General features: G+C 38.0%; 1 protein-coding gene across 1 annotated transcript; it reads left to right on the top strand.

Moving 5' to 3' along the window:
* The first annotated feature begins 734 nt into the window (after positions 1–734).
* LOC124611190 (mannose-1-phosphate guanyltransferase beta) lies at positions 735–9,933 on the top strand. The gene is made up of 4 exons (XM_047140223.1): positions 735–1,043; positions 1,165–1,890; positions 3,423–3,691; positions 8,825–9,933. Exons 2-4 carry the CDS (start codon positions 1,182–1,184, stop codon positions 8,954–8,956), a joined length of 1,110 nt encoding a protein of 369 aa, XP_046996179.1. The 5' UTR covers positions 735–1,043; positions 1,165–1,181; the 3' UTR covers positions 8,957–9,933.
* Positions 9,934–18,691: the final 8,758 nt, after the last annotated feature.

Genomic DNA, 18,691 nt, shown 5'->3' with positions numbered 1-18,691 from the left:
AGTGTTCTTTAACAAGCGAGGTCAGATGGTTGAAAGCGATAAACTATTTAGGCTTTACAGTAAGAGGACAGAACTGACACTCACACTGTACATAAATGAAAACATCATTTGAGGATGAAATTTTCATTAATTATCGTTTTAAGTGAGAAGACATCTGTAATGAAGGACAAAGACACAATTGTTTATGTTATTACTTATGTAAGGAACAAAAACCTAAAGTTAATGTATAAGAAGGCTGTATTTATTCTCTTAAAAATATTTTTTGATGTTTGTTCGTATGTATTTTCTCTAGATTGTTTTGAAAGTTGTTCCACTTCTCAACACTTCGCCACACAAAATTATTGAAGAACCCATGTTAAGGAGTTTGCTTTGTACATTAATAAAGTCTGTCGTTTTTATTTCCCCAATTTCGACACAATACTCTAACTTTTTGTATCGCAGATTGTAGCTCGTAAGATCACTTTCGCCGTTCGGTAGTGGCGAATTGACTTACCGTAATGTGACGACCACTGTTAACTGACATTTAATCGACCTTACTCACAGCCAATTCATATCAGCTTATATAGTTGATGAGATGAGCATTTAGAAAAATTTCCAACCTAGATTTTGCCTCATGATCTACAGACGTCGAATAATTATAATATCTTAACACTGATGAAGTAAACAGAATGAACTTCTCTGTCACAGATAGTTTACCAGCCGCATTGACATCTTCATGGCATTGTCACATTGCGAAATTCTTTGGTTTGTTTTACGTCCTGTGTTATTGGTGTTTCTCGGAATTTAGCTGTCAATGTTGTTTTTTGGGGTGTGTACGACGCAAAGGAGCGTATGTCTAGTTGAGATAAGTGCTGTGCTGGCAGTGTGATAATTTTTGTGAAAGTTGCTAAGACAGCTCTTTTGTGACTTATTATTTACACGTGTCAAGTAAAATGTTTGCTAAGAAATATCGACGTCAGTACAAATCCGCAATGAATACGTGGCGCACCGAGAGCGAGATAAGGCGGTGCAGTTGTCAACGAGCGCTTGTTTACGAGAAAACAGTAAGTATTATATCTTATTTGTTGTGATGAATAAATACAAGAATTTCATATAAAACTTTCAACAAAATGAGAGTTCTTTTGAATACATTGTGATGGTAAAAAGAATTTACTTTAATTGCAGGATTAGCTTTGCCTGAAATGCCCGCGAAGGAAAGTAACATAGACGACATGAAAGCCCTGATATTGGTTGGAGGCTATGGGACGCGACTAAGGCCTCTTACTTTAAGTCGCCCCAAACCATTAGTGGAGTTCGCCAACAAACCTATGCTATTGCATCAGATAGAAGCATTAGTCGAAGCTGGAGTGTCGGAAATCGTCTTGGCGGTATCGTACCGCGCTGAACAGATGGAACAGGAACTGAGTGAAGAAGCGAAAAAATTAGGTGTAAGCCTAGTATTTTCCCATGAAACTGAACCGTTGGGTACTGCTGGGCCACTTGCACTGGCCAAAGACATTCTAACTACTAGCAATGAACCATTTTTTGTCCTAAACTCTGACATTATATGTGATTTTCCGTTTAAAGACCTGGTAATGTTTCATAAAAATCATGGTAAAGAAGGTACCATAATTGTAACAAAGGTAGAGGAACCATCCAAGTATGGTGTTGTAGTCTATGGCGAACAAGGCCGAATCGACAGTTTTATAGAAAAACCTCAAGAATTTGTATCGAATAAAATCAATGCTGGGATGTATATATTAAATCCATCAGTCCTGAGACGTATTCAGTTACGCCCAACAAGCATAGAGAAAGAAGTTTTTCCTGACATGGCAAAAGAAGGCCAGTTGTATGCAATGGAGCTACAAGGATTTTGGATGGATGTTGGTCAGCCTAAAGACTTTCTCACAGGTAAGTCACTGAGATGCAGTGGTCCTTATTGTTGTGGCTGTGATTTCAAACTTATTTTTCGATCCAGCCATTTTATTGGCTCATAAATAAATAATTTCTGCCATATTTCTTGTGTCATTTTACCATATTTTAGAAACTGAGTTGACTAATTAAGTCATTTCGAGTTACCATCCAATCCGTTTTTGTTTGGATGTGGGAACTAATATAACAGTGAGTTGACTGTTGGCTTGGTACACACTCCACAGCAACAGTTCATTATTGAAAGATAAAGGTTTGTTTGAATTGGTAGAATGAGTCAGAGAGGTGGTTATATTAGGAAAAGGAAGAATTTGAACATATGAGACATGGGGTAAAGTGAACGATTCAATCATTTTTGGGAGGACAATTTAAAAATTATAGAAAATGAAAGTATTAGTGCTACTCATAAAGGGTCTTTTTTGGGAACATTAAAAGGGAAGCAATAATAATAATAGAAATATCCAACAATTTTTTTTGCATATGGAGGTCCGGTTCATATAACTTTCTACGTGAACATTACACAAAGGCTGAAGTGACAGTGTTTGCAATTAAAGTGAATTTCAAAGTCAACAATGATGTCCTTCAAAAGGAAGTGTGTGCTCATCTCTCTGCTTCCTCCATGCTACTGTTTTTATACATACTGTGAACTTGATTAACTGCATTGATAAATGTACTACGATTTAAAAATATGCATACTTCCGACTTCTTATAATACAAAAAGAACTTGTAATTGTTGAGAGCCTTTGAAATTTTTGTACTAACAACGTTTATAGGCTAGCCTGCTGGGATGGGGGATAGCTGTCGCATGTTTCCGGTGTCACAGGTCAAACCCCATGGCTCGTTTCTAAAATTCCTCTGTATCCTACTGAGGCTGTTCAACATTTACTGCGAAGACTATCTGGTTCCTATTATCATGTAATGAAATGCACATAAATAGACAAGGAGTCTCAAATATTTCTAGAGTGAATCTTTCATCTGCAGCAGAGTCTGGGCTATTTTGAAACTTTCTGACAGATCAAGACTGTGGTGGACCTGTCTCTAACATGAAACCTTGCCTTTTCTGGACAATGCTAATAATAAATGAGCTAGGAGAAAGACATTAGCTGAATTAAAGCTCTTGAGGTGGGTAACTGAGTTGGTAAGTGCATTTCCCTTGAAAGCAAGGGTCGTGCTTTGAGTCCCTGTTCAGCAAACACTTTAAATCTGCCAGGAAGTTCCTTATTGTTAGTCCTCATGGTTACTGTAATTTGTCACAACTGCCTATTATCTAAGTGTATCTTTATAGAAAACATGAAGATGAAACAACTACATAAATTGGTTGGATGGACATGTGAAAGACCAAAAAATAGTGGAAGATTTCTAAGAAATTGCAATTTATCGACCAAGGATCCTGCTACATAACTCACATTGTATATTTTCCCCCCTCCCCTCCTTCACCCCTTCCATATTTACATTTCTCCACATGTGTGTAACTGTGTTCATAAAATTGAACTCATTTTATTTTTCTTGTTAAGGAATGTGCCTCTACTTGACTTCTTTGCGGCAGAAGGAGCCCACCCGACTCTACTCTGGACCAGGTGCTGTAGGTAATGTCTTAGTGGATCCAAGTGCGCGAATAGGTGAGGGCTGCCGCATAGGTCCCAATGTAACCATAGGACCTGGAGTTGTGTTGGAGGATGGTGTATGTGTAAAACGGTCAACTATTCTTCGTGGTGCAACAGTTCGATCTCATTCATGGCTGGATGGTTGCATCGTTGGGTGGCGCAGCGTTGTTGGTCAGTGGGTAAGTATAACTATCAATTCGTAAGTTATCCAACTGGTACTGTGCATTTTGACTGAATATTGTGGTGGATGTTTAATATAGCCTACTAGATGTTAATGTTGAATGGGATTTGTGATAATGTACAAAATAAACTTTTTGGATAATTTTGAGTTGTTATGCTCAAACAGTTATTCCACATTTTAAAACTGGCAAATGAGTACTGTGATTACACATTTATTATTTAGTTAGGACAGTCAGGCAGATGTGCATACTGGTGTACTCTTGGTCTCCAGGAAGGTATTTGACACGTCTCCACAATGTCAGGTGATGAAGAAATACAAACTTACTGGATAATGAATCAGTTTTGAAACTGCATTCAGGATGTTTTAATACAAACAGCTTAATACATTGTTCTTAATAGGATGAAACTGTATGGAATAAAAGTAACTTGGGGCTCACTACAAGCAGGTGTTCAGGCCCATTACCGTTTGATATATTTAAGTGATAGGATGACTAACATCAGAAGTGCAGTGAGATTGTTTGCAGTTGGTGCTGTTACATACAACAAATTGAAATCGCCTGACAATTATAGGGGAAATATATGAAGACCTGCATAGGATCAGTACTTCTAGCGTGCACTGCCTGTGTTGATCCTCAAAATAAATAAATGTAATATATTGTGGACAAGGAGTGGTAAATTGTTGTTTTATTACACAATTAGTGAACAAACACTGGAGGCATTAACAATTGTAAAATATTTATGAATAATATCTGAAGTAATCTAAAGTGGAATGATCAGACACAGCTGGTTGTGGGGAAACCAGGTGCAATACTGATAGATCTTTGGAAGAACCCGAAGGAAGTGAAATGAACTCTTCGATGAGCTAGCTTTCCAACCTGTGATTTGTCTAATTGTTGAATATTCGTTGTCAGCTGGGAACCTGTATCCGATAGAATTAAGAATTAATAGACGCATGGAGAAGCCCCCCCCCCCCCCCCCCCCCCCCCCCCTCTCACACACACACACACACACACACAAAAAGTACACAGTTTCTCACAGGTTGATTTAGTTAGCATAAGGGCATATGGAGGTTCTCATTAAAATCTAGTGGCATACACTGCAAAAGGAGGATTGGGCATATATGGAGAAGTTTACTGTTAAAATTCCAAGATGAGGTGGCAAACATGTAACTTCATCCCAAATACTTTTCCTGAAATGATGATAAGGGGAAAAACAAACAAATTTGAGCACAGATGTAGACCTAACATTAGTAGTGTTCACCTCTTGCGAATGGAGCAGGCAAGGCGAAAATGATAGTATACTAGACTCTTGCTAATCCGGCTATTCCTTGCACATATGGGTACATCACTTAAAATCTAAAGATACATTCATTTTAATAGAAAACTTAGTCTTTTAGCGTGTATATATATAGTAGTAGTAGTATAGAATGTACTGAGGAAAGGAAAATTGCTACTCACCATATAGCGGAGATGCTGAGTCACAGATAGGCACAACAAAAACACTGTCACAAATAAAGCTTACGGCCAGTAGTCCATCCTGGATTTTTCAGTAGTAGTTGAGAATAGTTATGAAACATGTCCTAAATTATGCAGTATTTTTTATCACACAATGACTATACAACCATGACATTGGTACTCCATGTTTCTAATTGTAGGATAATTTACTCCAGGAAGATGTCTACGGCTTCAGCACCAGCACACATGTGGCATCTTAATTTTCTCTCCTCCTGTGCCCTCTTGTTCATCAGTTTCATCATAACTTCCCTGTACTCTTATGGTTATCTCTCTATCTGTTTAAGTGTGGTCATAAATAGTTGCTCGTCTGACAGTGTACTCAAGAGCAGTGGCTTTCTGCAAAGACTCTTGGTTTAGCTTGAGTTTCGGACTTCTGCTTGAGGGTCTAGCATAACGTGTTTCCTTTGAGAAGCCATGATACTGAACCATACGGAAAGCCACAATTTCAGACCTGTATAGCGTTGTTGAACGTTGTTATTAACTAAGAATATTGTTGCACACAAGAATTATTTATTGTATGCGTCATTTCTGCTTGATCGGCTAGAGGCTGCATGTTGGCCTGATTGCTGAGAGGCCGGACTACTGAGGGCCATATTAGCGAGAGTTTAATGTAATACTCAAAGGACCATAAGGACCATCTGCAGCACATCATAAAGTGATTTTGAGGAGTGTAGATGTAGCTGCTCTGGGACTCACAGGAATCTAGAATAGGGCCAGGGGTGTACTTATGTGTTTCGTGCAGGAATGTTGTCAGCACTTGTTGTGAGGTATAATGGAAACAACGGAAGGTGTGTCAGCTGTTTGTTTTGAAGTAATACATTCAGAAGAAAGGGCGAAACATTGCTGTAAATGAGGATTATAAATTCAATTGCTCCTTGTTTGAATAACTGCTATTTAAACTGTGCTAGCATCTGCAAACCAAGGACAGCATCGCAACCTAAGATACAGTGTTTTCGAAAAAGCAGTGAATTATTTCTCTACTCTATATTGCTATGCAAATAATCTGCGTGAGCACACTGAGTAATTGATCAGTGTTTTTTAATTAATTCATGGGAGGAGGTCGATGGATCAGTGTTTATTAATATATCGAATATGCAACTGTTATTAATAAACATTGATCCACCTACCTTCTCCTATGATTTAACTAAAAAACATTAATCCACTTAATCAGTGTGCTTGCACAGATCAATTATGTAGTAGTTTTAATTACCAAATTTGGTACATTTTTGTGTCTCTGCAATTAATCCAGGAGACATGCACCAATCGATGACATCATCAGGGGCAAAAATTCTCTTGCTCAGTATGATGAGGGTCTCGCTAAGGCCTTCACGGACAGGCACGATCCCCTAGACTTAATCCACAAACCAATCTCTTATGCCATTTCCTGTCACACCCCCAATCCTCCCACCACATCCAGCCCCTTCATCATCCAGTACCACCCCGGACTGGAACAACTGAACCACATCCTTCGCCAGGGCTTTGGTTACCTATCGTCATGCCCTGAAACGAAGGACATCCTATCTGAGGTACTTCCACCCCCCCCTAAAGTGGTTTTCCATGAGCCACCCAACCTCTGCAACATCTTGGTGCAACCCTGTGCCATTCCCAATCCCAATCCCTTGCCAATTTCAATGGCTGCTTCACTACCCGAGCCATCTGGATCCTTCCCTCCACCATCAGCTATTCTGAACTGCGCAGATGGGACTTATTCGTGCAACACATTCTCCACTCTTGTAATTATCCTGGCCTATGGCAACATACCATGCCCACACCCTCCATGCAGTAGTTTCCACCCCCCCCCCCCCCCCCAATCCTATCCTCTCATCCCCACTGTGATCTCCCACCCTGTTTATTTGCCCTCTGCCAACCACATCTGCTCGTTGTTCCTAGCTCCCCTTCTTCCTTCTTCCCCCCCCCGCCACACACACACACACACACACACACACACACACACACACACACCACCACCTCCCTGCCGCACAACCTCCTGATGCTGTGCCTGTTGGGGCAGTCTAGTCCCTGCACACTCCACTGGAAAGAGTTAGTCTCTCTCCCCACCCGTGCACCACTATTCCCTTGCTGCCCCCTCCAGATTGCTGCTTGCATCCCACATGATGTTGCATTTTGGCCCGAGATGCTGGATTTGGCAGAGTGTGTGTGTGTGTGTGTGTGTGTGTGTGTGTTTTTTTTGATGAAGGCTGTGACCAAAAGCTTTATATAAGTGTATTTTCATTGGGCCTGTCTGCAACTTTGCTTGTCTTCTTTATGGTAAGTAGCAATCTGTCTTCTCCTGCAGTATTCACTTAAATCAGTCCACTTTATAGTACGTGCTGCCTTAATAACAAAATATCTCTTTCAAAACTCACTAATACACTGACAGTGGTTTCAATTTCGGCACTATGTCAAAGAATTGTCCTATTGGCTATGCGAATTTATGCATTGCTGACCTATAAGAAGTAGGTAGGTACTGCCATGACTGCTGCTGGCCCTGATCCAGACTTTAGCCAGAATCAAAGCGACTGCACAGATAGGTCTTCTCCATTGAGTGAGATGTTCTGTGTACATGTACACTGGACTAGTAGAGACCCAGATTATGCTGTGCAGCATTATTTGAATAGCACTCAACTTGGATAGTACAGAATGTATTGTAGGCTGTTCATAGATTGCGTGTGCAGGGAGCTGTCAAATTATCATCCAAAACATGTGGTTGTGGATTGCCTCTCTATAGCTGTTTGTAGGTGCCTGACAAAATTTCTTAATCTTTTGAAGGTCGTGGCAGTCCCAGATACACAGATTTAAATTGAAAATTACATATTAGTACTCTTTAAGATAGATAAAAGTCCTTCCAATTTATCTAATTGAGAATATTATTAGTGCTAGATGTGGTTTGCATAAATAAACCCTATAGGCACTCTGCTTGTGTTCACTGTGTGTTGAGTGTGGGAAGGTAGTATTTTAAATATGTGCTAACCCATAGAACAATTTTTAAGAATTAATGACATTTTTGCTACTAGTGAAACAATCAAACAATAATTTCAAGCTGCCAAAACTAAATGAGTTAATGTGCTATGAACTGCTTATCGTTTGAAACTTCCTGGCAGATTAAAACTGTGTGCCCGACCGAGACTCGAACTCGAGTTCGAGTCTCGGTCGGGCATACAGTTTTAATCTGCCAGGAAGTTTCATATCAGCGCACACTCCGCTGCAGAGTGAAAATCTCATTCTGCTTATCATTTTATTGGAAGCAGAAAAATTATGACACTTCAGGACTGAAATATTGTATTGTACTGCCAAATGAACAAGTATTATAACTATTCTTAGGACGGACACAATCAATGGTAAAACAGCAGTGTGTCTCATTCAAGCTCATAATACCAATTTATTATATTTTAGTTTCATATTGTGAGAAGTATTTTCGCATTTTAAAATTTAAAAAATGATATGAGAAAGGTTATCTATGTATTACATTGTATTGGTGTTGAACAGTTGCCCCTCTGCCCCCTCACTGCGTGTAAGTGTTTGAGTGTGTCTGGGGAGTAGGAGAGAGGCACGCACAAATCACTTGCGTGGCCCCATACTTTGTGAAATTATTAAGTGTTTTTTTTTTTATGATTTCAGGTAAGAATGGAGAATACTACAGTTCTTGGTGAAGATGTAATAGTGAAGGATGAACTTTATGTAAATGGTGGGCAAGTATTGCCTCACAAGTCCATTGCAAGCTCAGTGCCTGAGCCACAAATTATAATGTGATTACATTGTGGTTTTGTTTTCATGTACCTATAAAGTACTATGAAACCTCATTCCATTGGATAATTACTATACAGAATAAGCCAAAATTCCAGTTTCTTTTTAAATGAGCTGTGGAGTGCTTAAACTCCTCAGCACAAATAGCTTGTGACTGGTGTACCATACTGTGTATGTAGAGCTCAGAAATGAGGCTCAAAGAATTCTATGATGTGGGTACAAAGTATCATTGTAAGCAAGATATTTATATTTTAATTTTGTGACTGAAACCCTTTAGTGACAGTTAAAATGATACTCTTCCATGAGAGGCACATTTATTATAATTGGCATAAACAGAGTTATATAATAAATGAACTATCTATGTTAATTATTTTGTTTGAATATAAAAAAGTTGCAAAAACATTTGTTGTTACTGTGCATTTCAGAAAACTGTATTCTATTTATTCGTTGTACAAATTAGATTTTAATTTGTTCTGAGAACACATTATTGCAAGATGTCTTGCTGGGCTTTTATTCTTTCCATAGGACACATTTGTCCAAAACAGCAGTGTGTCGTGATAGGATTCTCCTTAACAATAAAATATTAAATGAAAACTCAAATGGTTCAAGCTAACTGGAGCTTCACACCAAAATACAATTATGAAAAAGAAAAAAAAAACTACGTCTGAAGTGCACATTCTTTTAGCATTGTGACAAGGGATTTTATGACTTCAAATTGACAGACTATCTTACCTCAGAGGTTTTTGGATGTTCATTCAAGGGTTTATTATTTAAGCTTTAAAGAAATGTATTTCTGTACGTACAGAGATGCTCTGTATCTGTTGTTTTCCATTTATGCATATTCTGTATAACTAATTGTGTGATGCAATATATTTTTAGATTATTCTTTTACTACTATTGCTGTAAAGCAACTGTTTGTCATAAAACAGTTGAAACTGTTAAATGTCTCCTGCAGAGACAATAAAGTGATATTTTACATTAAAGTGTTTGCATATGAATCGCCAATCCCAATATAACCTTCACTGTTTATGTTATCATTGTCTGCTAGGAACACATATGGTAGCATCTCCATAGAAACCATAAATATTTTATTAATATAATGTCCTATGTCTGGTGGTCTTACACATGAGAACTTCAATAAGATCTGGTTGAAATAATTAAAACAATGAGTATTATAGGTCTTCAGGAAAATCTTCAACCTAACAGCCAGAGATAGAAAAATCAGATTTGCCAACAGAACAATAGATCTTTTTTTTTTTGTGTAGAATATTTGTAATGTAGCTATGATATGATATAATTGAACACACTTTTCTAAACTGTACTTTGAATGTGCTAAGAAGTAGGTGAACTTGCCTTCCAAATAGTAGCAATAGCTCAGTTTTTCAGGAAATACAGCATATTATTCTGTTGAAATTTGGTGATAGTGGTGTCTTGTTTTCTTTGCAAGAATTTTATTTTTGAATAGGTTCAAAAACCTTCACTGTACCAAAATACTGTTTTACATTAATAGCATGGAAGTATATTAAAATACATTATTGATTTATTAATGATTTGCACTGACCCTTATATTTTCGTGTCCATTATCAGTGAGTAGTACTAAACCAATATTCACTTGACAGAGAAACCTGAATTGTAGTGTTAAACTTCTCTTCCCAGAGCTTCTTGCCTGCTTTGCTATGCTGTGACACACATGAGACTGTTTATTCATCTTTGAGCCATAAGTTGCAATTACAATTTTTCAAATAGTATGTATGTTGTAAGATTGATTAGTTAGTTAGTTTCATGTTCCATGGATCATTTTGCACAATATATAGTAATGATTTGGAACGAGTGATTTGTACAAATTGGGTTCTATGGTGGAAAAGTTTCTAGAAGAAACCTAAAATTGACATCATTGTCTCTAATAGGTAGAAAGCCTGTTAGGTAAGTGGTAATCAAATGATCATTGGCAGGGATTATATTATTATTAAGCATTGACAGGGATTGTGTTATTATTATTATTATTATTATTATTACTACTACTACTACTACTACAAAAATGTGTGATGCGATTCTACATCAGCTTATGCGAACTCTGCGTGTCTCCTCCGCCTCAGCATTCAGCACTTGCTGTGAGGCAAAATTTCCATGTGTTGTTTTCCTGTGTATCCCTATCCTCTGGTTAAGTGAGTCAAGGTTGATATATTTAATGAAGAATAAAATGTAGGACGACTTTCTTCTATTCTCTATGAGCCTATCTCATTCACAGACTCATTCTGCATTCACTCCCTTCAGAGTTTGTGTACTCAAAACACAAATTTTTCACTCCTCAGAGCACCTACTTCTTTTGAGACCATCATAGTGATTAGCACACTAGACTCGCATTTGAGAGTATGAGGGTTAAAATACCCATTTCACCTGCCAGATTTAGGTTTTCTGCAATTCCCAAAAATCAGTACAGACAAATTCTGGGATGGTTCCTTTGAATAGGGCATTGCAGATTTCCTTTTCCATCCTTTTGTAATCCGAGCTTTTCTTCTGTCGTTAATAACTGTGCTGTTGATGGGACGTTACTCTAATCTTTCTTCCATCCGTCTGTCGTAAGAACCATCTCCTACAAAGACGCTATCAACCTCTGTAGCTCACACAAGTATCCACAATTGGCATATTTATTTGTTGTCTAGCTTTATCTTTGATTATTTTCCACTTAAATCTATTTATTGGTTCATTTAACTAATCTCATTTAAAAGCAATCCCAGTTCACTCTTCAGTCAGTACCTTAAAAGTATCCCCCCTTCCCCTCGAGGCTCCTATTTTTTCACAATTATTCAGTAACAGCCACCCGTCTCACCATCTGCCCAAATATCATATGATTTAAATATCTTAAAAATTATCTTGTACAAGCTCTTTCACCATTTTTCCAATTCAATTATTTTTCTTATTTCCTTAACTGACTGTGGAAATCACCAGATACACAAACCTAATACATCATCTGACAACTGAATAGGTAACTCATTACTTTTCTTGTTTGTTTTCCTCATTATATTTCATCAGGCCTTGTTCTTAAACACCCTTCATTATCCGGCACCTGTTCTGTTTCAAAGTTAAAGACACATCTTTCTCTTCAGACATCAGTTGTGTTGCTGCTTCTAATAACTTGTCATTGTCAATGCAGAGAGTAAGAATTGTAGCTTGTGCGGTTAGTCCTCTGTTGTAAACATTAAGGCCGATATTTATGTTAGACTTTCAACTGTGTGGTGTTTCAGTACTCATGCTGCAAAACAGTTACCAGATACATATTGCTAAAACTTTTTTTGTCCAGACTTGGTGTACTACTTTCCTTTCTTTGTATCAAATCTATTCCTCATGCTGTCTTCTTTAATCGGCATGTCACACTTGGAGAGAGCAGCAGTGGTGGAGGTTGCGGGCACGCACTGGAGGGGAAGTGCCAATCTAAACTGAAGCTTATGCTCACATTTGTTGTAAATGTTAAGTGGAATCCCTCCATGCCCGCACTTGTATGGGGACCACTGAAAAAGGTTTACTGTCACCTCTGGTGTGGTTAGTATCTGAAAAGAATTCCACTGAAAATGCAACAAAAGCAGCGATTTATTTTCGTCTTACTTGTTAACCATTAGTAGTAGTAGTAGTAATAATAATTGAGTGGCAAATTTTGAGTAAAATCTACATGTAGCTTGTTGTCCTGTAAAATTGCTTTTTTTCAAAACACAGCAGCGTTTACATAATGTCACCACACTAACATGTTGTGCAGACACTGCTGTGAGAGAATTTTGAAACGGTAGTTTATTAATTTCATTAAGTAAGGAAAAGTAAGGTCAGTAGCTTATGAAAAAGCGTGTCCTGTGGTGTTTCACTTGTGTTGTTCCAAAATCCACAGTATTTCTCATTTCATCAGCTATCAATGGCGCTTATGCAGGAAATTCCATTCTTTCATCGAAAATGTCGGTAGTTAGTGGAATAACACAGTAGATAATGAAGTTTTCCATAACTATAGGGCAAAATACTTCCTCTTTGCATGCTATCATTTGCCAAAATTTCATTTCGATATCTCAAACCATTTATGAAATATGAGGAATGCTGTGGATATTTCATTCTGACTTAACCACCGGCATGCACAATCGCAAATGAGTTTGCTACATCAGATCAATTTTCTCGAGATTGGTAACAGGTTTAGACGTCCTCGCAAGTCTAAAGAAAATTTCAATATATTAGCCAAATTTCACACTCAGCAACATATTATGTAACATGCATCAAATGCAAAATCAGTGACCACTATTTTTCATTGCAACCTTGTTCGAATTTCATGCAGTGTCTTTCTTAAGTGCAAATATCACAATAACTAAGACCATTAATGAAATGATATGCATGTCATCATAAAGCTGACACATAAAATTATACGTAATGCAAAAATGATTTTCTTATTTCCGAATAGTTTCTGTAAAATCATTTGAGAAAGTTTGCATGGCGTGCACCTTGATTCAGTTATCGCAGCGTGCCACTGACCGGCTGAAAACAGGCAAATGATGTCATCATACCCTTCCGAAGAAACAAATGAAGACATCCAGAGCTTTGGATGAAAATTTGTCCCGTCACATTGGCCACCATATTCTGCGCAGACTCCATCAAGATTCTCTTGACCAAGAAGGCAGTGATCACAAACTATAGATAACCTTCATACATGAACAGTATACTGGGTGATTCTTATTAATGTTTACAAAGCGATGTAATTAAAGCCGATATGAGTAAGTCAATATGAGACTCATGGCGTCACAAATGCCGGGAAATACCTGAAAAATTGATAAGAAGTGTTGGAACATGTGACGTCACTGAATGATGTACCTCGCTGCACATGTAGTGGTTGAGCTTATTGGTGGGTCTCACCTGATCATCCCAAACCAGCTCATGTATTCACGTTGGTGTACCTTCTGGTTCACATGCGCAACTTTAGTGTGTGGAGCTTAGAGTTACATTCTTGCATTCTGTAAATAGAAAAGAAGTGTCAAAAGAAAAGAAACACAAAATAAGAACAGCTTTTCTTGGTTATAGTGAGGACAATAATTTTGTAACATCTAAGTTCACAACAAATCACATTTCCAAAAGTGTTCAAAATTTGCATCTCTTGCTGGAATGCAAGTATTGCGTAGCTCAATCATCCCTTCACGTCCAGGCTAACCATTACACATACGACAAGATGTATCATCTGGTGACATTCAACATTTCTCATCTATTTTGCAGTATTTCCTGATATTTGTGTCTTATACGACACTAATTGTCTCAGAATCATCTACTTCCCCTTGTAGACAACTGGTCTGTCTAACCACGTATGGGCACAGTGTAGTCTGCGATAGTCCATAGATTCCATTGATGATGTATTTTACTTAGTGCTGATGCTGTAAATTTGATTAGAGGGTTATATATTGCCACTGTAACTTCTGCACATTCTAAATTGTTCATCCTCTCCCGTAAATACTTCTTATCTCTCTATTAGGACCACTTTCTCCCCATGTATCCTGTCATACACATGCACCAGCTACTTTGTCACCAAACTTGAACCTATATTATCTGAACAATGTAAAAATTTCTAAATGCACATTGATAAATCGTAACATAGTGTTATGAACTCAAATAATAATATGCACCATCTCTTTACTGAATCTGACTCCACTTCACTTAGATATTTGTACAAATGGTTCTCTCATATCTGTAATTTCAGTGTTTTAGAAAAAGGAGAGAAGCAGAGAAGAGGAAAGGACCAGGGGATGCACTGGCAGAGAGCAGTGCACAATGAGTGTGAGGGAATGTGAATTGAGAGCAGGTGACAAGCCAGAGGAGGCAGAAACTGTTGGGTGGAAGATGTGGGGCAGTAGGTTACTGTAGTTTAGGCTGAGATGATTTTGGAAGTGTAGAATAGAAGAATGTGGTGTAAGGATAACTCCCGTTCAGAAAAGCTGGTGGTGGGTGGGAGGATCCAGATAGCCCTGATTGTGAAGCAGCCATTGAAATTGGGCATGTTATCTTCAGCTGCATAAACAGGGTGGTCCACTTTGCTATTGGCCACAATTTGGTGGTAGTAATTTGTCCTGATGGGCAGCTGATTGGTAGTCAAACCAATGTAAAAAGTTTTACAATGATTTCAGCAGAGTTGGTACTTGACATGGCTGCTTTCATAGGTGGCCTGGCCTCTAATAGGGTAGTGATATCCTAATTGTAGGTAATACAAGCACACAGATCCACTTTAAGCCTCTGTCCCCATAATTTTTGTGAAATAATCTTTGTGTCACTATTACAGGTAAGTGATCTAAGTAATCTAGGCCACTTAGGCTCATTCAAATATTTGTTCTGATTCAATTATTTTTCAAAGTAGGGCCTGGGACCACCATACATTTTAGTATATTTACTAGTACGCAAGATTTCAAAATTTAACTATTCTGAGCTTCCTCTGACCAGTGCCGGTTTTTGAAAGTGGATTGGAATTCATCATATGTTTTATAATTATGGGGCCACAATACCTTTTAGGTAGACCACAACAAATCTGATTTTCCATTTGTCTGACCATCCTTTACGAAGCATACACTGAAACAATTTCAAAAATATTACTGACTGTAATCACCAGCTGGATTATATGGGGGAAAAATTGTATGATTTCTGTCTGTCTGCTTCTGTCTATCTCATTTAATTACAGTAGATTCATTCAAAATTTGTTCCGTTAGTTTAGATTTTACTTGACTTAAATCTACTAGACATGTTTTTTTGTATGCAGTCTCTCAAGAGCACTTTAACTCAGTGCTTTCTCCTTAACCACACAAATAGTCTCAGCCATTGAGGTTTTAGTCTTAATAATTAAATTATCCATTTTCTTACGTATTACCACTAAATCTGTAGTTATTTCCTCCTTATGGTTTCCATGACAAGTAGTTACTATTTCTTGGGTAATGTTGTTCAGGTAATTTCTTAATTGAATATTCCTTGATTTTATTCAGGCAGTTAGTTCTGATTCTAATGTATTATATTCAGATGCTATCTGGACAGTTATTTGGGTAGTTAGGTGTTTGAACATTTCCTGTATCCAATGTGGAGCTTTCTTGTCTCCCGACCCCCTACTGGACTCCTCTTTATATTCCATTGGTGTTTCGTCAGTTTCAAATTCATCACTACCACCTTCCTTCCATTCTTGTAATGATGAATAGTCAGACTTTTTATTGCTGACCCATCTTCTTTTTTCACAGTACCTGGTACTATTAAATGAATGTCTTTGAGATTCCCTTATTATGTTCTGCTATTCAGCCATAGTGAAGCTGTCATGTGGGTGAGTTGTGGGCAGGAATGTAATGCTGCTGTCAGAGACCCACTGGATACAGATGTTGAAGTTGTAACCCCCTACCACTGCCTCTCCCGGTTGTAAAGCCGCTGAGATCACTGGTCCACTGGCCACAGGACTGCTGGCTGTGAACAGTTAAAAGTGACTCACTCTGATGAGTGGGAGAGGAAATACAGAGTTTCTTCCTGGTCAGCCAGAGGCCTACCGGACTGTGGTAACTCCTTGTGACAACATGAGAAGTCTCATATTGCTGCTTCGACCATATCAAGCTGATAGGCTCACAGCCAGCTCTGAACACATGACAACTGTGCCACACCCATACCTGTCCCAAAATATGTGTAGTCAAATCACTGGGCTTCTGTCTGGGCAGCTTGTATTGTTGCAGTTTACCAAATGCCACAGCAGATATGAGAGGTGAGCAGCTCTTAGTTACTGCACTGACTGTAAATCCTGAACCTTCTCCAATTAAAAATAATTTTTCTGTATTGGAAGAATTAAGTGCTGAGTGGTCTAAGGCACTGCAAACATGGACTGTGCGGCTGGTCCCGGCGGAGGTTCGAGTCCTCCCTCGGGCATGTGTGTGTGTGTGTGTGTGTGTGTGTGTGTGTGTGTGGCCTTAGGATAATTTAGGTTAAGTAGTGTGTAAGCTTAGGAACTGATGACCTAGAAGTCCCATAAGATTTCACACACATTTGCACATTTTTGAAGAATTAGTTAGAGATGGCAAAAAATATCGCAAATCTGGTGTCTCCCTTTTATAAAAACGTGAATAATGATTGAAGCCTGAGCTTTAAAGTTCATATAAACTGAATCATTAAAGTCTTGTCTTGGATGGGCCACCGTTTTATGGGGCCTGAAATAAAAATCCCTTGGAAATATTAATTTACCAGCATAAATGTCATGACTGGGACCCTAGAGTATGCACTTGACTTCTGGTAATTATTGTCTGCAGCTCTAGGTGCCACTAAGCTTCAAAGAATACTAGATTATAAAATATGAAGTAACCATTTATCTCATTTCCATTCAGCAGTTAATAGGAAAAACCTCCACTCTGGCCTCAATTACTAGAAACAAAATTAGAATATTTGCAATAAAGTTTGCTTTGTAAAAGAAACAACTGACTACTGGATTAACAACAGATGATATATTGTTTAAAGAAAGTTACAGGCACAACACTTTGTCATTCTAACTTTCTACCGAGTTTAAAATCACTATTAATAATCACTGCAGTAGCCCTAACCTAGGCAATTATTTCTTGTCTCCGCTTGAATACATCAGTTCAGGTTCTGCATTCCTCGGAACTTGAAGCTGGGTGGCAGCTCAGAAGTTGTTGTTATGAAACTGATTTTTGTCAAGAAAATTTAGTAAAAGGATTTTCCCCCGCTTGTGTTCCTCCCATCATTCACAACATTTTGAAATTTATGTTTTCTTAATTTATGTTTGTCATTAATATTTAATGGCAAGTGAAACTCAGATAACTGGACCATTAAATACATAGTTGTGAATGTCCTAATCAGAATGATTTCCATCAGCAAAGATGGGCGTAGTAAAATATTTCCGAAGATTTGTCCTTAGATTTAGCTACCTTCAATGGATTTTATATACAAACATACTATGAGTCTGAGATTATGCCAGCAACTGTATAGTATAACCAAGAAGTTAAGATCCGTCTAATGTAGGCTCCTCACCCCAGCCATTAATTTTAATAAGACCAAGTAGAGTACAGTAAATCTGTGGTACAGTATTTAATCATTAGTATAGTCTAAATATTTAAATTTAAAGAGATACTTCTCTCTATTAATATACCTTCGCGTATTCCACATTCCTTAAAATTCTCCTTTGCGTTGATATCTGTGGATCACAAAGTACACATGACTGAATGAACCTAAATGTTGCATTTACTTCTGCTACTGACTGTAAAGGTACAAAACCACCACCAAACTACCGCTAATAGGGAATCTCGAGAAAGCAACAGAAACAGTTTCATTGTCAGTTATGACATAGGTAGGTCACTCACATGTACTGCAGTTTATTGCTGGAAAGAGTGGAGATGATATACTTTTGTGAAGTCATGGAGCTGATATACATCCAGACAATATATTTTAATATGATCTGAAAATTCCTGGTGTGAGTAACAGCAGAGTTCTGGGTTTCCCAGCAGGATAATTATTCAGTTTTGTACACTATTTTTCACTGCCTGCCCCAATTGTCTTTATTAAGCCTAGTTTACATTGGGCAAAACTTAAGCAAATTCAAATGTCATTGAAAACTATCATCTGGGTGTGAATAGTTTTAAAACTATTTCAAGAGCATTTACACTAAACAGAACAGTAGAATATGAGCACTGAAGCATGTGTAGTGACGCAAGCCAAGGCAAGTGCTCATTTCCATAATCATACTGTTTGCCTTAATCAGCTGTTGCA

This window comes from Schistocerca americana, chromosome 1 (assembly GCF_021461395.2).
Source record: "Schistocerca americana isolate TAMUIC-IGC-003095 chromosome 1, iqSchAmer2.1, whole genome shotgun sequence".
NCBI classification, from domain to species: Eukaryota; Metazoa; Arthropoda; class Insecta; order Orthoptera; family Acrididae; genus Schistocerca; species Schistocerca americana.
Note: the sequence above shows the minus strand (reverse complement) of the source record. Positions and strands in the feature narration are given on the sequence as shown.